This window comes from Enhydra lutris, unplaced genomic scaffold (genome assembly GCF_002288905.1).
Source record: "Enhydra lutris kenyoni isolate GAN:26980312 unplaced genomic scaffold, ASM228890v2 scaffoldscaffold83, whole genome shotgun sequence".
Lineage (NCBI taxonomy): Eukaryota > Metazoa > Chordata > Mammalia > Carnivora > Mustelidae > Enhydra > Enhydra lutris.
The window spans coordinates 2,065,976-2,086,773 of record NW_019154167.1 but is presented as its reverse complement, the minus strand read 5'-3'; the positions used below and the strand labels follow the sequence as shown (position 1 = coordinate 2,086,773).

At 33.5% G+C, this 20,798-nt stretch overlaps 1 protein-coding gene across 2 annotated transcripts in view; it reads left to right on the top strand.

Annotated features, from left to right (window-relative positions):
* LOC111161297 (chromosome unknown CXorf57 homolog) overlaps positions 1-20,798 on the top strand; it is a 74,880-nt gene that overhangs the window by 41,539 nt on the left and 12,543 nt on the right. For both annotated transcript variants that reach the window (XM_022524880.1, XM_022524879.1), the window contains one exon: positions 19,239-19,529. In XM_022524880.1, the coding sequence (XP_022380588.1) occupies positions 19,239-19,529 (291 nt within the window). The remainder of the gene's footprint in view (positions 1-19,238; positions 19,530-20,798) is intronic.

Sequence of the window (20,798 nt, the reverse complement as noted above, 5' to 3'; positions counted from 1 at the left end):
AGAATATATACCTGACAAAAGACTGGTATGCAAGACATAATGAACTGTTAATATGCATAATTAAAATGCAAACTAACACATTTAAACAAGAACAAAAGATTTTAGCAGATGATTTACAAAACAGATTTATGAATAGCCAGAAAGGATATGAAAATGTATTCAACAATATTAGTCGTCAGGAAAATTCAAATTAGTAACACAGTAAGATGCTACTACATGCCCACCAGAATGGCTAACATTCAAAATCTGCTGACAGCAAATGTTTGTGAGGATGTGGAGCAACAAGAAGTCTTATACACCAACAGTGTGAATGTAAAATGATACAACCATATTGTACAAAGTTGTGGCTGGCAGTTATAAAGCAAAATATATACCTATCTTTGGACCCAGAAATTTCACTCCAAGAGACATAAAAACCCTATATTCACAAAATGCTTATTAAAAATATTAATAGTAGATTTACTTACAATAGCCCAAACTGGAAATAGCCCAGTTCTTCATCAGTAGGAGAACGAATAAACACACTGTGGTATACTCATGCAGTAGAATACTGTTCCCCAATAAAAAAGAACCAACTATTGACACATGTAACAGGGTAGATGAAACTCTAAAATATTATGAAGATTAAAGAAACATTACACAAAAGAGTACATACTGTATGAATTCATTTATATTAAGATCCAGAACAAGAAAAACTAATCTGTGGTAGATCAGAACAGTAGTTGCCTTAGTACAGAGGTTGAAGTGATGTGTGGGGATTGACTGGGAAGGGGCACAAAGGAAATATTGGGTAATGGAAATGCTGTATATCCTGAGAGAGGTTTTGGTTACCTGAGTGTATATATATTTGTCAAATGCACATAATTAAGATTTGTGCATTTCATTGTAAATTTATATGAAAATATTTTAAACAAATATTAAATTAGGTAATGATATGTATGCTGAAACACTTATCAGGAAAGAAACAGAAGCCTGCAATTTATTTGAAAAGAATATAAATAAGGTGGATTAATGGATAGATAGAGATAGACATAGTCGGTGCATTAAAATGGGAGAAACTAAATAATGGATACATAGTGTTCTTGTAAAATTATTTCAATTTTGTTGTAAATATGAAATTTTTCATAATAATTTGATGGACAAAATACAGTATGAAGGAAATTTTTACATTAAAAAACCACATAGATAATACACACATGTTATCCACCACCCAGTTCCCAATAGTTATCAACTCTTCACCAATCTTGCTTTATCTGTACTTACACCCATTCATCCCATGTTACTTGAACACATAGTATATCACTTCATCTGTACAAATTTCAGTGCATATCTTTAAAAGATAAGGACTATTTTAATATGACCACAATATCATTATCGTACCTTTAAAAATTGACAGAATTTCTTAATATCAAATATCCATCTACCATTCTAATTTCCAGTGGGCTCATAAATGTCATTAAAAACTTTTTTCATTTATTTGAATTAGGATCCAAATAAAGTCCTCCTATTGCAAGTGACTGATAAATCTCTTACAGATTCTTTTTTAAAAATTTTTATTACATTTTAGTTAACATACAGTGCAATATTGGTTTCAGGTCTAGAATTCAGTGATTCATCACTTACATACAACACCCATTGCTCATCACAACAAATGCCCTCTTTAATACCCATCACCCATCTAGCCCATTCCCTACCCACTTCTCTCCATCAACCCTCAGTTTGTTCTCTATCATTAAGAGTCTCTTACGGTTTGTTTCCCTCCATGCTTTATCCCCCTCCAATATGTTCATCTGTTTTGTTTCTTAAATTCCACATATGAGTGAGATCATAAGGTATTTTTCTTTCTCTGACTAACTTATTTCATTTAGCATTATGTACAATACTCTAGCTCCATCCATGTCATTGCAAACGGCAATATTTCATTCTTTCTGATGGCTGAGTAATTTCATTGTATATATGTGCCACATCTTCTACAATATTTGTTCTTTGTGTCTACTTATTTCACTTGGCATGTTTTCAAGGTTCATGCATGTTTTAGTGTGTATCAGCACTTCATTCCTTTTTATGGCTGAATATTTACACACACACACACACACACACACACACACACACACACATATACATGCCACATTTTGTTAATCCATTTATCTGTTGATGGACACTGGAGTTGTTTCCACTTTTTAACTATTGTGAATAATGCTGCTATGAACATTGAACAGGTATTTGTTTGGGTCCCTGTTTCCAATTCTTTTGAGTATATATCTAGAAGTAGAATTGCTGGGTCCTATGATAATTACTTGTTAAATTTTGAGGAGCTGCCAAACTATTTTCCATAGCAGCTGCAGCATTTTACATTCCCATTAAGAATGTATGAGGGCTCTAATTTCTCTAAATCCTTTCCAGAATTTATTTTCTTTTCTCTCTCTCTCTCTCTCTGTCTCTTTTCTTTTTTTATTATAGCCATTCTGGTTAGTGAGAAGTGAAATATCATTGTGATTTTGATTTGTATTTCACTGATATCTAATAATGTTGAGCATCTTTTCAAGGGCTTTTTAGGCATTTTTATGTCTTCATTGAAGAGATGTACATTGGCTTCCTTTGCTAGTTTTTTAATTGAGTTGTTTGCCTTTTTGTTGTTGGATTTGGGTTTTTTTATTCTGCATATTAAAGCCTTCTCAGATATATGATTTGCAAATGTTTCTTCTATTTTATATGTTTTATTTTCACTTCCCTGATAATGTCCCGTGATGCACAAATGGGTTTTTTTACACATATCAATGTTTATTTGTGATAATTAAACAATAAAATAGTGACAGAATAAAAATTCCTAGACTTCGGTAATAAGAAGAGGCATTTAAATCCATTCTCTACACTGGCACCAAAGCAATCTTTTCAAAACACTAAAAACCAGTTCATATTTCTTGCTTAAAACATTTCACACACATCCTACCATCTGTAAAATAAAGTCCAACTCATCAACAAGGTAAAATACATCCTTCATCATTTACTTTTGCTAATTTTAATGAAGTATAATTTATCAATTTTTCTTTTTTTACATACTTTATCAATACTTTATTAAATATTTCTTTCGGGGCGCCTGGGTGGCTCAGTGGGTTGGGCCGCTGCCTTCGGCTCGGGTCGTGATCTCAGGGTCCTGGGATCGAGTCCCACATTGGGCTCTCTGCTCGGCAGGGAGCCTGCTTCCCTCCCTCTTTCTGCCTGCCTCTCTACTTGTGATCTCTCTCTGTCAAATAAATAAATAAAATCTTTAAAAAAAAAAGATTAAATATTTCTTTCAATCTCATGATTTTAGTGTTTTATCTAATATTCCATTGTCAAATCCAAGATCATGAAGATTTACTCCTGTTTACTTCTATGTGTTTTATAGATTTAGCTCATATATTTAGGTTTTGGTCCTAAATGTAGGAATATAACCTAAATATTTTGTTTTGAGTTAATTTTCTATATGCTGTGGAATAGGGGTCCAGCTTTATTCTTTGGTATGTGGAAATTCAGTTGTCACCGTCCCACTTATAGAAAAGACAATTCTTTCCCGCATTGAATTGGCTTGATACCCTTTTTGAAAATCAAATGGCCACAGATTGTATGTGTTTCTTTCTAGACTCTCAGTTCTATTCTATTGGTCTATATGTCTGGCCCTATGCCAGCCAGGATCACATTATTTTGATTACTGTAGCTTTGTACTAAGTTTTGAAATTGGGATATGTGAGCCCTTCAACTTTGTTATGTTTATTCAAGATTGTTTTAGCATTCAGGACTCCTTATAATTTTATATGAATTTATGGATCAGTTTTTAGCATTTCTGCAAAATACGCCCTTGAAATTTTGATAGGGATTGAATTGAATATGTAGACCACTTTAGATAATATTGATCAAGTAATAATATTAAGGTTTCCAGTCCATGAATATTGATGTCTTTCTTTTTGTTTAGGTATTCTTAATTTTATTTCATCGATGTTTTATAGTCTTTAGTACAGACATCTTTTATCTTATTGCTCAAATTTATTCCTAGGTATTTTATTCTTTTGGTTACTATTATATTGGAATTGCTTTCTTAATTTCCTATTCAGATTAGTTATTGTTGGTTCATAGAAACTCATCTAACTTGTGTGTGTTGATCTTGTAATCTACAAATATTATGATCTGGCTTATTAGCTCTAGTTGCTTTCCTGCAGATTCTTGCAGATTTTGTATACATGAGATTATGTCATATGCATACAGAGGTCATTTTATTTCTTCCTTTTTAATATGGATTCATTTTATTTCTTTTCCTTATCTAATTTATTTGAATAGAACTTCCACTACAATGATGAATAGCAGTGGTGAAAGTGGACATCCCTATCTTGTTTCTGTACTTAGGAGGAAAGCTTTCAGACTTTATCATTGAGTATTATTTTAGCTGTGCAGTTTTTATAAAAGCCTATTTTCATACTGAGGAAATTCCCATCTACTGCTATTTTTCTGAGTTTTTTTTAAATGATGAACAGGTGTTAGATTTTGTCAGATGCCTTTTTTTAAAGTGTTTACTTAAGTTCCAGTAAGTTAACATACAACGTAATAATAGTTTCAGTTGTACAGAACAGTGATTCAGCACTTCCATACAACACATGGTGCTCATTACAATATGAGCAATTTTTAACCCCTGTCTTATTTCACCCATCCCCACCCCTCACCTCCCCTCCAACAGCCAACAGTTTGTTCTCTATACTTAAGAGTCTCTTTCATGGTTTGCCTCTCACTCGCTTTTTTCCCATTTGCTCATTTGTTTGGTTTCTTAAATTCCACATATGAATGAAATCATATGGTATTTATATTTCTGTGACTAATTTTGCTTAGGATAATACTCTCTAACTCTATCGATGTCATTGCAAATGGCAAGACTTCATTCTTTTTTATGGCTGAGTAATATTTCATTGTGTGTGTGAGCACGTGCACATGTGTGCACACCCACGCATGCACGCACCACATCTTCCTTATGCCTTCATCAGTAGATGGGCACTTGGGCTCCTCCCATAATTTGGATATTATAGATAATGTCAATATAAACATCAGGGGACATATATCCCTTTCAGTTAGTATTTTTGTATTCTTTGAGTAAATACCTAGTAGTGCAATTGTTGGGTTGTACAATAGTTCTATTTTTAACTCTTTGAGGAAACTCCATACTATTTTCCACAGGGGCTGTACCAGTTTGCATTTGCACCAACAACATAACAAGGTTCCCCTTTTTCTACATCCTCACCAAGATCTGTTGTTTCTTCTGTAATTGATTTTAGTCATTCCTATAGGTATGAGGTGATATCACATTATAGTTTTAATATCTAATTCCCCAATGATGAGTGATGCTGAGCATCTTTTCATGTCTGTTGGCCATCTCTATGTCTTCTTTGGAAAAATGTCTATTCATGTTTTTTGCCCATTTTTAATTGGGTTATTCATTTTCTAGTTGTTGAGTTGTGTAAGTTCTTTATATATTTTGGATACTAATCTTTTATCAGACATGTCATTTGCAAATATCTTCTTCCATTCCATAGGTTTCCTTTTAGTTTTGTTGGTTCTTTCCTTCATGGTGCAGAAGCTTTTAATTTGGACATAATCCCAATTGTTTATTCTTGCTTTTGTTTCCCTTGCTTCCAGCAATGTGTCTAGTAAGAAGTTGCTACAGCTGGGGTCAAAGAGGCTGCTGCCTGTGTTCTCCTCTAGGATTTTTATGGTTACAGATCTCATATTTAGATCTTTAATCCATTTTTAGTTTATTTTTGTTATGGTATAAGAAAGTAGTCCAGTTTCATTATTTTGCATGTTCCTTGTCCAGTTTCCCCAACACTATTTGTTGAAGAGACTGTCTTTTTCCCATTGGATAGTCTTTCCTGTTTTGTCAAAGATTAATTGACCATGTAGTTATGGGTTCCTGTCTTGGTTTTCTATTTTGTTCCATCAATCTATGTTTCTATTTTTGTGCTCATACCATACTATTTTGATCACTATAGCTTTGTAATATAACTTGAGGTCTGGAATTGTGTGCCTCAAGCTTTTTTTTCTTTTTCAAGGTTTCTTTGCCTATCCAAAGTCTTTTGTGATTCCACACAAATTTTGGGATTGTTTATTCTATTTCTGTGAAAAATGCTGTTGGTGTTTTGATACAAATTGCATTAAATCTCTCAATTGCTTTGGGTAGTATAGACATTTTAACAATATTTGTTCTTCCAATCCATGAGTATGTAATATCTTCCCATTTCTTTGTGTCATCTTCAAATTCTTTCATAGCATATAGTTTTTCATAATATTTTCTTATAATTGTTTATATTTCTGTGGAATTGGTTTTCATTTCTTCTCTGTTTTTTATTATTTTATTTGGGTCCTTTCTCTTTTCTTTTTGATAAGTATGGCTAGAGGTTTATTACTTTTTCAATAAACCAACTCCTGGTTTCGCTGATCTGTTCTCTTAGGTTTTTTTTTGTTGTTGTTGTTGTTGTTTTTTTTTTAGATTCTGTATCATTTATTTCTGCTCTAACCTTTATATAATAAAGGTTATATATCCTTCCTTCTCTGGCTTTAGGCTCAATTTGTTGTTTTATTCCTAGCTCCTTTAGGTGTAAGTCTCAGTTGTTTATTTGAGATTTTTCTTGGTTCTTGAGGTAGGCCTAGTATTGCTGTTTAAGTTCCCTCTTGGGACAGCTTTTGTTGTGTCCTAAAGGATTTGGACCATTGGGTTTTAATTTTCATTGTTTCTCTGTATTTTTAAATTTGTTTTCTGATTTCCTGGTTGACCCATTTATTGTTTAATAGCATGCTATTTAACCTCCATGTATTTGCGGTCTTTCCAAATTTTTTCTTGTAGTTGACTTCTTGTTTCATAATGTTGTGGTCAGAAAAGATGCATGGTATGATTTTAGTCTTTTTCTACTTTTTGAGGTCTGATTTATGACCTAATATGTGATCTATTATGGAGAACGACCCATGTGCACTTGAACAGAATGTATATTCTGCTATTTTAATATGGAATGTTCTGAATATATCTGTGAAGTCCAGTGTGTCATTTTAAGCCACTGTTTCCTTGTTGATTTTCTGTTTAGATAATCTGTCCATTGATATAAGTGAGGTATTAAAGTCCCCTATTATAATCATATTATTATCAATTAGCTCTTTTATTATTAATTGTTTTATATATTTGAGTGCTCCCATGTTGGGTGCATAAATATTTAGAATTGTTATATCTTCTTATTGTATTGTCCCTTTTATTATGTATGCTGCCCTTCTTCGTTTCATGTTGCAGTCTTTGGTTTAGAGTCTAGATTTTCCAAGATACATATTGCTACTCTGACTTTCTTTTGATATTCATTTGCATGATAAATATTTCTCCATATCTTCACTTTCAATTTGCAGCTGTCTTTAGGACTAAAATGAGTCTCTTATAGACAGCATATAGGTGGGTCTTGTTGTTTTTAACATATTCTGACACCCATATCTTTTGATAAGAGCATTTAGTTCATTTATATTCAAAGTAATTATTGTCAGATATGTATTTAGTGCCATTTTATTACTTGTTTTGTCATTGTTCATGGAGATTTTCTCTATTCCTTTCTTGTCTTTGTCACTTTTGGTCTTTCCCTTCTACTCAGAGTACCCTTTAATATTCTTGAAGGGCTGGTTTAGTACTCACAAACTCCTTTAGTTTTTGTTTGTATGGGAAACTCTTTTTTATTTCTCCTATTCTGAATTATAGCCTTGCTGAATAGAGTAGTCTTGACTGCAGATTTTTCCTATTCAGTACTTTGAATATATTATGCCACTCCCTTCTGTTTTGCCAAGTTTCTATTGAGAAATCTCGAGCTAGCCTTGTGGGTTTTCCCTCTTAAGTTAAAGGAACTTAAAACAAACTTCTTTTGTCTTGCTGTTTTTAAGATTTTTTCTGTCTCGCTATATTTTGCCAACTTAATTACAATATGTCTTAGTGTTGGCCTGCTTTTATTGATTTTGATGGGTGGCGTTGTACTTCCTGGATCTGGATGTCTGTTTCCTTCTCCAGATTAGGGAAGTTTCAGCTATTCTTGAAATAAATTATCTTCCCCCTTTTCTCTCTCTTCTTCTTCTGCGACTCCTATAATACAAATGTTATTATGTTTGATGGAGTCACTGAGTTCCCTAAGCCTGTTCTCTTGTTGCATTATTCTTCTTTCTCCCTCTTTTTCAGCTTCATTATTTTCCATTATTTTGTCTTCTGGGTCACTAATTCATTCCTCTGTCTCTTCCAGCCTAATGCTCATTGCATCAAGCCTATTTTCAATCTCATTTAATTTATTCTTCATCTCAGACTGATTCTTTTTTAACTTTTTTTCTCTGTAGTAAGGGTATCACTGATGTCTTCTAGTCTTTTCTCAAGCCCAGTGGATATTCTTATGATTATTACATTAAATTTTCCATCAGACATGTTACTTATATCTGTTTCACTTAGATCTCTGGCCACGGCCCTACCTTGTTCCATCATTTGGAACAAGACTCCTCCATCTTAGCATTTTGTCTAAATTTTTGCCTTCTGTACATTACCAAAGCCAGTCATGTCTTCTGCTCCATCTTTGGTGTGGCTTCTTCTTTCCCATTATTTATGGAGTTTGCTCTGTCAGTCTTCAGGTCTATTTATGGGGTACTTAGGATAATTTCATGGTTATGTAGTTGTGTTCATGGAACAAGATATGTGTAGGGTCCTACTACTCTGCTGCCATCTTCTTTCTCCTTTCTGGAATGTATGTCTTGGCAGGACTTATCAGAAACCTTACTGGTTTATTAATTATTAACTTCTAGTTAATAGTGTTCTTATTTCTGATAATTTAAGCCATTCTGGAACACAATGTCCATTCAGCTAGGGAATGTGCTCCTCCCATATGTGCCTTCCAACTCAAGCTCTCAGATGCCTTTTTTGGTACCAGATAAGATGATTATGTGGTACTACCTTCATTCTATTGATGTGATGTATTATATTTACTGATCTTTTTTTGTTGAACTACCTTCCATTTCTTGGCTAGATCGTACTTGGTCATGGTGTATAATCTTTTTAAGAAGTTATTGAAATTGGTTTGCTAGGATTTTGTTGAGTATTTATGCATCATATTATTAAGATATGTTAGTCTGCCATTTCCTTTTCTAGTGATTTTTTTTATCTGACCTTGGTATCAGGGTAATACTGATATCAGGGTAATACTGCTCTCATAAAATGACTTAGGAAGTATTCTCTCATCTTCTATTTTTTGGAAGATTTTTGAGATGGTTTGGCATTAATTCTTTAAATGTTTGATAGAATTCACCATTGAAGCCATCTGATGTTGGTCTTCTCTTGTTTGGGAGATTTTTGAATACCCATTCAATCTCTTGTTATAGATCTCTGGAGATTTTCTATTTCTTCTTGAGTGAGTTTAGGTAATTTATTTCTAGGAATTTCTCTATTTCATCTAGGTTATCTAATTTGTTAGCATATGACTGTTCATAGTATTCTAATATTTTCTATTTCTGTAATAAATCCCATTTTCATTTCTGATGTTAATTATTTGTGTTTTCTCTCTTCTTTAGGGAGTCAGTCTAGGTAAAGAACAATTCTGTTGATCTTTCAAAAGATGAACTTCTGGTTTCACAGATTCTATTATTTTTCTATCCTCCATTTCATTTATATCTGCTTTAAGCATCATTATTTCCTTCTCTTAACTTTGACTTTAATTTTCTATGTTTCTCATTCCTTAAAGTATAATGTTAGGTAATTGAATTGAGATCTTCTTTTTTAATTCTACTATTTCAGCTATAAATTTCCCTCTGATAGCATTTTCACTACATTCTGTAAGTTTTATGTTGTATTTTTATTTTCACTCATCTCCAGGTAGTTTTAATTTCCTTTGTGATTTTTTTTTTAATTTTTTATTTTTTCAGCATAACAGTATTCATTATTTTTGCACCACACCCAGTGCTCCATGCAATCCGTGCCCTCTCCAATACCCACCACCTGGATCCCACAACCTCCCACCCCCGCCCCTCCAAAACCCTCAGATTGTTTTTCAGAGTCCATAGTCTCTCATAGTTCACCTCCCCTTCCAATTTCCCTCAACTCCCTTCTCCTCTCCATCTCCCCATATATGTTCCAGTTGTTTTATAGTGTTGTCTGTACCTGTCTTTCCTTATTCACCTTCTCTGTAGATACTCATCCATTATTCAAAGTGCTATACCAAAGTCACCCACTATTATTGTAGAACTATTTCTTCCTTCAGTTCTGTAAAAGTTCTTTTCCACATACTTTGGGACTGTGTTTTTAGGTGCGTATTAATTTATAGTTATATCTTTTTGATAAATTGACTCCTATCAACATATAATGTTCTCCCTTTTCTCTTATAACAGTTTTTTTTATTTTAATTTTAGTTTGTCCAATATTATTATGGCCATCTCAGCTCCCCTTTGGTTACGATTTGCATAAAATAGCTTTTTCTACTCCTTTACTTTCAGTTTATTGGTGTCCTGGAAGCTAAATTGAGTCTCTTATAGGCAGCATCTCTTTGCCTGTTTTTTTTCTCACTTTCCAGTCTCTGCATTTGTAGAATTTAATGTAATTTTTGATACAAAAGGACATGTTTGTGCCATTTGTTGTTTTCAGTTTCTCTTATACTTTTTTGACCCTCATTTCCTCTATTACTGCCTTCTTTTATGTTGAGTAGATTTTTTTATAGTGACTTGGTTTGATTTCCTTCACATTTTATTTTGTTTATATATTTTAGATATTTTACTTGTGGTTGCCGTGGGGGTTAAATTTTACATTCTAAATTTATAACAATGTAGTTTGAATTGATGTCAATGTAAGTTCAAAAGCATATAAAAATTGTGTTCCTATACAGCTCTCACATCCCACCCATTTACATTCTTGTTATCACAGATTACATCTGTATACATTGTGTGCTCTATAACATGATTTATAATTATATTTTGTTTTATAGATGTTTGTTTTTATGTAAAAAAAAAAGTGGAGCTACAAACTAAAAATGCAATTATACCGGCTTTTATATTTGCCCATGTAGTTACTTTTAGTAGAGATTTTTATTTCTAAATAAAGCTTCAAGTTACTGCCTAGTGTCCTTTCATGTCAACCTGAAGGACTCCTGTTAGCATTTTTTGTGGGGTAGGTCCTCCAGCTTTTGTTAATTTTCTAATGCCTTAATTTCTCTTTCATTTTTGAAGGACAGTTTTGTTGGATATAGAATCCTTGGCTTACACATTTTTGTTTTCTTTTTTTTAATTTTTGTATTATGTTATGTTAGTCACCATACAGTATATCATTAGTTTTTGATGTAGTGTTCCATAACTCATTGTTTGCCTATAATACCCAGTGCTCCATGCAATACATGCCCTCCTTAATATCCATCACCAGGCTAACCCATCCCCCCACTCCCTTCCCCTCTGAATACCTCAATTTGTTCCTTGGAGTCCATAGTCTTTCATGGTTTGTCCCCCTCTTCTGATTCCCCCCTCCTTCATTTTTCCCTTCCTTCTCCTAATATTCTCCATGCTATTCCTTATGTTCCACAAATAAGTGAAACCACATGATAATTGACTTTCTCTGCTTGATTTATTTCACTTAGAATAATCTCTTCCAGTCCCACCTATGTTGATGCAAAAGCTGAGTATTCATCCTTTCTGATGGCTGAGTAATATTCCATTGCATATATGGACCATATCTTCTCTATCCATTCATCTGTTGAAGTGCATCTCGACTCTTTCCACATTTTGGATATTGTGGACATTGCTTCCATGAACTTTTGGGTGCATATGGCCCTTCTTTTCATTACATCTGTATATGGGGGTAAATACCCAGTAGTGCAACTGCTGGGTCATGGGGTAGCTCTATTTTTAATTTTTTGAGGATCTTCCACACTGTTTTCTGAAGTGGCCGCACCAACTTGCATTCCCACCAACAGTGTACAAGGGTTCCCCTTTCTCCACATGTTCTTCAACACTTCTTGTTTCTTGCCTTGTCGATTTTTGCCATTCTAACTGGTGTAAGGTGGTATCTCAGTGTGGTTTTGATTTGAATTTCCCTGATGGCTAATGATGAGCACTTTTTCATGTATCTGTTAGCCATTTGTATGTCTTCTTTGGAAAAGTGTCTGCTCATGTCTTCTGCCCATTTTTTGACTTGATTATTTGTTTTTTGGGTATTGAGTTTGAGAAGTTCTTTATAGATCTTGGATATCAGCCCTTTGTTTGTTGTGTCATTTGCAAATATCTTCTCCCATTCCGTGGGTTGCCTCTTTGTTTTGTTGACTGTTTCCTTTGCTGTGTAGAAGGTTTTCATCTTGACAAAGTCCCAAAAGTTCATTTTCGCTTTTGTTTCCCTTGCCTTTGGAGACATGTCTTGAAAGAAGTTGATGTGGCTGATGTTGAAGAAGTTATTGCCAGGGGCTCCTGGGTGGCTCAGTGGGTTAAAGCCTCTGCCTTCAGCTCGGGTCGTGGTCTCGGGGTCCTGGGATCGAGCCCCGCATCGGGTTCTCTCTGCTCGGTAGGGAGCCTGCTTCCCCCTCTCTCTCCGCCTGCCTCTCTACTTGTGATCTCTGTCAAATAAATAAATAAAATCTTAAAAAAAAAAAAAAAAAAAGAAGTTATTGCCAATGTTTTCCTCTAGGATTTTGATGGATTCTTATCTCACATTGAGATCTTTCATCCATTTTGAGGTCTTTTTTGCATATGCATCTTAACCTGAGTGTGCACTTGGCTTTCTAAATTTCCCAAGATACAGGAATGCTTTTGAATACACCAATTTCCCAACAAAATGTTGTCCCTGGCTTTTTCCTCTCTGGCCTTAGCATGTTTATGTCTCAACTGTAATCTTCTGCCCCAGGTGTCTGTGGGTTCTCTGTCTACATTCTAATGTTTTCCAGCAAAGACTGCTGCTATTCCAGCCTGCTTGAGTTCCAGATTAGGTGAAACAGAGACAGAAGTCTTGTATTAGTCCTTCAGAAATCTTCCAGACATGTTAGAACAGAAAACACAATAATTTGTGAATAATATCTGCTCTGCTTCCTCTAGAATCTTGTACCAGGGTCCCATACTAGGAAATGCAGGTTGCCTTCTTTAGGAATCCTACCCTGCTGGGGAGAGGGTGGGACAAAGGCAAGTAAAAATGCCACAAAGTTTTCCTAATATTTTTAAGTGATCTTTTTCTTTTTTAAAAGATTTTATTTATTTGAGAGAGATAAAACAATTGGGTGGAAGGTCAGAGGGAGAGGGAAAAGCAGACTTCCTGCTGAGCAGGGAGCCAAATGGGAGGTTCAATCTCAGGACCCTGAGATCCTGGCCTGAGCTAAAGGCAGATGCTTAACTGACTGAGCCACTCCGGTACCTTGCAGGTGAACTTTTTCTTGATTTGGCATTCACTTTGTTGCTATAAACATTTAATTGTTTTCTAGATTTCTGACAAAGTAATTTCTGACAGTTTCTACATATTTTTTAATGTTTCTGGGGCAGGGGGAATGGAAGCTTTGAGCTGCCTACTCTGCCATTTTGCTCAACTCATAAAGTTTTGTTGTTTCTTGATATTGTTAGTGGCTGCTGATAATAAATGCTGAGGTCCATTAATTCATAAGAGGCTGTGAAATGGTCATAACCTAATTCTATCACTCCTTCTTCATTTAGTAACTGAAATAGCCTTATAAGGAAAAACTTCTAATTTATTATTTGGTTACTAAGCTGTACAGTTCATTGAGGAAAGGCAGAATAGATGCTTGATTCTTTCTCTTTAGCAATTTTCAAAGTAATGGGTTGGATCCCTAGAATTTTCCAAAGATCACCTATTAGTTTTTCATCGTTGGTATTTTTAATAATGCTATGAACTCATAAATTTAAATATATTTGATGTGTTTCTTTCTGTTGCAATTACCATACTCATTGCTGGTCATGCTATTTTGTCTTTGGCTAGTACGAAACTCTTAAAATTTGCTTATGAGTCTTTTTGATATGACTCTAATTGTTTTAATAGCTTTTTGATAACTGGTTTGACAAAGTATATCCACGTTCATTGTGAACATTTTCTCCTCCAGACATAGAATCAGCTATTTTTCCACAGAGCTCTGGTATCTAAAGACTACAGACGATGCATTATGGGTATTGATTGGTATTGGTCTAGTTATTATTTCTAGGCCTTTGCAGTGGACAGAACTTGAAAATGTACTCAGCTGACTGGTTGGTTGCTTAGTTAAAACAAAATATGTCATCATTTCATTTTTATATTTTCAATTCAAATTCATAACTACAGAATTTTGACTTAGGTGATAAAGATAGAAGAAGCTTCTTTTCATTACAAGAATCCTGGCTCTGAAGACCCTGGAGATGTTAGAATCAGAATATTACATAGTAGTTTATTTGCTTTCACTCACCACATATAAAAACAGTTCCAGAATAATCACCTCAACATTTGTAACAACAATTTTACTAGAAAAAATTTAAGGTTTGTTTTGTGTGTTTTGCGATTATTTTGTCTTTGAATATGCCAACTAGGGATTCATGAATTATTATTCTTTAAAGCCACTTGTGATATTTCTCTCTGTATGGGTATACTATCAAGTAGATAGAAATTTAGGTTCATGTCTTTTATTTTGATGCTTAAAGATTGATTTCTTTAAATAAATACTTAATTTTCTAAATTATTTTCATAGTTCAATAGTCAAATATAGAAAAAGAATATATATTTAAAGAAGTTTATCTTTTATCCCTGTTCCTTGCACCTGATTCCTTCTCACCCACTGTAGGTAACTTTTTAATTCATTCTATAATGTATTTTTCCATTGTTTGTTTTATAATATAAGCAGATATGTGTGTATTTCAAAGAAAATGAGTCATGCTCCCCTTTCTCATATAAATGTTGTACTACTACTTTTGAGAGTAATTTGACAATACTAAATATGTTATACCCTCTGACCTATTTGTTGAGTACACAAGGAGACATGCTCTAAGATGTTTATTGGAGCTACTGTAAATGATGTGACAATGAAGATAAGGATGTATATATCTTTTCAAATTAGTGGTGTTGTATTCTTTGGATAAATATCCAGAAGTGGAACAGCTAGATCTATATGATAAATCTATTCTTAATTTTTTTTAAAAGGCTCCATGTTGTTTTCCTATCAGCTACACTAATTTACATTTCCACCAACAGTATGTGAGGGTTCCTTTCTCTCCACACCTTCTCCAATAGTTATCTCTTGTCTTTTTTCTAATAGCCATTCCAACAGGTTTGAGGTGATATTTTGCTGTGGTTTTGATTGCATTTTCCTAGTAATTAGTGGTTTGAACTTGTTTTCATGTGCCTATTGGCCATCTGTATGTCTTCTTTGGGAAAAATGTCTATTCAGATCTTCTGCCCCTTTTAAATCAGTTCTTTTTATTGTTGAGTTGTATGAGTTCTTTCTGTATTTTAGATATTAATTCCTCATTGGATATACGCAAATATCTCCTCCCATTGAGTAGGTTGCCTTTTTGTTTTGATGATGGTTTACTTTCCTGTGCAAAACTTTTTTAGTAGGATGTAATCCCATTTGTTTATTTTTCTTTTACTTCCCTTGCCTTTGGAGTCAGATACAGAAACACATCTCTAAGACTGATGTCTTAGTGCCTTAGGAGCTTACTGCCTATGTTTTATTCTAGGAATTTTATGGTTTCATGTCTTACATTCAAATCTTGATGCATTTTGAGTTAATTTTTCTGTATGGTGTAAGTTAGTCTAGTTTCATCTTTTCCATGGGGCTATCCAGTTTTCTCAGCACCACTTATTGAAACAGCTGTCCTTTCTCCAATGTATGCTCTTGGCTCCTTTGCCATAAATTAATTGTCTGTATATATGTGGGTTTCTTTCTGGGCTCTCAGTTCTCTTCCATTGATCTGTGTGTCTGTTTTTATGCCAGCACCATACTGTTTTGATTACTATAAGCTTTGTACTATAGTTTGAAATCTGCCAGTATGATACCTTCAGCTTTGTTATTCTCTCTAAAGATTACCCTGGCTATTTAGGATCTTTATTTGTTCCATACAAATTTTAGAAGTACTTGTTTTAGCTCTGTGGGAAATGCCATTAGAATTTTGATGGGGATTGCATTGAATCTGTAGATTGCTTTGAGTAGTATGGACATTTTAACAATATTTTTCCAGTCTATGAACAGAGACTATCTTTCCATTTGTTTGTGTCATCTTCAGTTTCTTTCATCAGTGTCTTATATAGTACAGGTCTTTCACTACCTTGGTTAAATTGATTTTTAGGTATTTTTTTCCTTTTGGTGCAATTGTAAATGAGATTGCTTTCTTAATTTCTCTTTCTGATAGTTACTAGAGCATAGAAATACCATGCATTTTTGTATATTGGTTTTGTATCCTTCATCTTTACTGAATTTGTTTCGTAGTTCTAACTGGTTTTTGGTTTTTTTGTGGGGTTTTTTGTTTTTGGTTTTTTGGTTTTTTTGGTTTTTTTTTTTGGTGCAGACTTTAGGAATGTATATATTACATCATCTGCAAATGGTGGCAGTTTTACTTCTTCCCTTCCAATTTAGATGCCTTTTTTTTCTTGCCTTATTGCTGTGGTTAAGACTCCCAATATTCTATTGAAGAAAAGTGGTGAGAGAGGATATCCTGTCTTGTTCCTGTTCTTAGAGAAAATGCTTTCAATTTTTCACTGTTGAGTATGACAGTAACAGTATTATTGAGATCACAAAACATTACAGGTAGCCTCTGAGTTACACATTTTTTTAAAAAGTCTATTTTATACTTGCTACTGAATGAAAAGTACCCTGTTCTTTTCTAGCCTTGTAGCTCTTACACCAAGTTGAAGTTAGTTGATGTAAGCGGGGAAGAGGCAAAGAAAATAGCTCCTCACCCTCCCAAATGCCTCCATACATCCCCGCCCATCATTTTTATCCATATAATAAAATGCTCAGAGTAGATTTTGTGAAGAAACAAAATCACCATGCTTACATACATATGTTTATAATATGTTGGGTTTTTTTTTAACCTCACAACTTTAATGTGGTCTTCTACTAAAATTTTCTCCACTAAAATATAAGTCTACTCTCACCAGAAATTAGGGTAAAATGAATCATTAAAATAAGTTATGATTATAACATATAATCATGTATATATGTGTGTGTGTATATATATATGTATACATATATATACAAAAACATAATTTTGTTGGGTAATTAACCTGTATCTTTGTTGTGCATTAGGCTTAAAAACATAATGTGTTTCACATAGTAATTTTAGTAGTATTCAAACTAAAAATAAAAGAATTCCAGTTCATAATTTTCCATCATATTTTTCGAAAAATGTGAATTCTAGACGTATTTTTGTCTCCTAATTATTGCCTTGAAAATCTTGCCATTCACAAACAGTGACTGACAGTATCTCTTATATTGAGATCATGCCCATTTGTAATAATTGTGAACATATAATCAGGGTAGGTACTTACAGTCCCAAGTTACTAAAATAAAAAAGAAAGCAGAATTTTCAGAGGAATTTTTCAGATAAAAATTTATACCTTGCTAGTCCTTGATACCAATACTCAAACAAAGCATAGCAAATATTTTGACTTATTCCTGAAGGGGGTCAGTCATAAGGTTTTTTTTTTCCTGTAAGGTAGATGTGATTATTTAATTTTTAAAAATTGGAATAGCTTATAACTTGTTTTTTTGCATGCTATATTTTAGAATAAGTCAGAAATGTTCACTATAACTTGAGTCATTGTAATAGCTACTTACTGTTGTTCTAATTATGTACTTTAATCAGCTTGGGGAAAGGAAGCCTATTTTAGAAAATAAAAAAGATTAAATCATTCTACAGTTCTCAGTTTAATCCTGTTAACTGGGTTTTTCTCTTGGCTTTGATTAATTTCATTCTTTTTCATGTGCAATTACCTTTTTATCCTTTTTGTTATCAAGCATTATTATAGGAGATTAAGTGTGTTGATAACTGAATTTTGAATTAAACTCTTATAATATTACAGTGGTTTGAGTTCTTAGAGAATAAGAAATGTGTATTCAACTTCTTTATCTTCACTTACAACTCAGTCTAGAACTTTACCCCATAAGAAATTTTTAGTAAGTCTCTGGGGAGGTTTAAAAAAAAAGTGGTGTGAGAATAGGGTATATTTCAAAAGCAGAAGTTGTGTATCAATGACATTGAAACTTTGCTATTGAAACCCCCTTCAGCGCTAGCATGGTTCTTTAACCTAGGATAATAATGAGCACCAAGGCATGGGCCACCTGCAAGGAAGCAATTCAGCAACCTTGGTAAATTCTGGAACAGAGTTGCTGTCAGCTTGTCTCAGCTAGCAGAACTGACAACATGAGAGTCTGTTTCCAATATCTATTTTTTTCTGATTATGTCATGTGCCTTCAGCTCCTAGGGTGTATTATTCAATTAAAATATTATTTTACCAAATTCTTTAGCACAGTATTTGGAATATATATATTAAGTATTCACTAATTATTTGTTGAATGAAAGAAAGAATGAATGAATGTCATAATGTGTAGGGGAGAAATTATATTCTGCCTTAGAAACTGAATGTGTTAGATAAACTGTACGTAAGTGATAAATTGACTTGACGATAGAAAACAATCAAGAATTGAAGGGATTTTTCATCTGAGTTTAGTTCCCTCTTTGTTTTCCATGTTATTTAGATCAGAAAGGAGTATCATATATAATAAGTGATTTTCTTGAAGGAGAGTATATCCATGAAGAAGACTGTATTTTGTGTCTGTTCAGGCTCCTTTTAGCAAAAATTAACAAATTTTATTTGAAGCTTAAATTCCACCAATAGTGAGTGGTGGTCACATCTCTAACAGTTATGAATTGGACTTAACTTGAATTTGTCATTGAATATAAAAGGAATATATGTTTATTTAAGAGAGTTTAGAAAATACAGAAAACATGTAAGGAAGGTAATTACAAATCTTCATAATTCCAGCAACAGAGAAAAACAGTATCAGTTTCTAATATTTTGAAGGAAAAGTTTATTTTGAAATGAATTTCATTCTCTCTTCTCTTTAATAAGAATTATCTTTTGGACATTCAATTTACATTTTATATGTGGTTATTTGATTTTTAAAGTTAATTAAGCTATTCCTCATTAATCTATACTTTTTTGTACTGAATGATTTAATTGGATTAGTTTGCAAGTCCATTGTATCTATCTCATTTTTCTTTAATAGGTCAAGAAAGCGCAAGCACCAGTACCACAGGAAAAGCCAAAAGAACTATAAGCGATAGGTGGGAAAGTCAGCTGTGGAGAGAGAAAAAGTTTGGCTTAATTGATCACCTGCATTACAGCCATGTTTATCCTGAAAGTATTCCACGAAAATTTATTTTCGAGCAGAGGAAGTTTCTTACTGAGCAGTTTAATTCTCAGCCTGCAAAGTACATACCACCTGAGGGAAGGCCCCCAAACCTTGAGGACTTTAAGAGTGCCCTAAGCCTTGGACATTTTGAAGTAACCATCCTAGGTAAGCAAAGTGTCCTTTTCTTTGAATATCATTAATTTAATATATTTTTAATATAGACAATACTATTTTGCTTGGAAAAAATAAGCTCCCCGTCCAAAAAAAAAAAAAAAAGTCCAAGGAGAGTTCCTGTTTAGCTCAAACCAGTGGAGGCATGGAGCACTAATTCTGGAATACATTAAGCTCTAATTGTGGGCTTTTAAACATTGGCAAGTCCTAGGAAAGTATTTGGACAGAGAAGAATGGGAACCAACAGAACTTTCCTCACCCCTGACTACCTGACTACTTCTAAAACGAATTTTGTTTTCTTTAGCCACCACTTACTTGCTCAGGTACTCTGCCTCTTTCTCCGTGTATCTGAATCATTGAAAGGTAAAGTGTATGTTAAAGAGAAAAGGGGCACCAATTGAGAGAAACTTCTATGAACAGAGTTCTGTTTAGTCCCTGAAAAAAATGAAATTCTCAACTAACTCAGGTTGTAACAGAAAGAAGCTAAAAATCTTCCCTGCTCTTAAGGGAAAATAAACGGATGTTCTCAGGTTATTCAAACCTGAGAAGTAGCCATGGAACTTACAGAAATTTAAAAGTCAAGACATTCTTTTTTAGAGAACAAACTGGGGGTTACCAGAGGAAAGACAGGTGGGGGATGGGTGAACTAGATGATGGGGATTAAGGAGTGCACTTGTTGTGATGAGCACAGGGTGACTTATGAAAGTGCTGAAGCACTATGTTGTACACCTGAAACTAATATTACACTGTATGTTAACTTAGTGGAATTGAAATAAAAACTTTTAAAAAGTCAAGACATTTTTAAACTTATATTTAATTTTATGTTTCTTTCCAAAGAATGAAAAACATACACATCAAAAAACTAATTCTAAAATAAAAATCTCAGCCAAAATAAGCTATTCTCAGAGTCAAAGAAAATGTTTATTTGTATTTGTATCTTAAAGGAAAGTCTTGTTACCTTAAAATTTAAAAATGAGGAAAAGTCATTAGCAAATAGATTTAATGGCTGAAAAAAGTACATTTCATAATTTTTACATCTACAGTACTAGAATGAATTACCGTGACTTTTATCAGGATTCCTTTTTCATTTTTACTCTCTCCCACTCCCTCTTCTCTGCCTCCTCACATATATGTATATATGTTTAATTGTGTGTATGTGTACAATCTACAAAAAGTATTAATTTCTCCTGACTCTGTTAGACATATCAGACCTGTTTCAAATGCTTCTGTTTACTAGACTGCATTACTTGGTCTCTTTACATC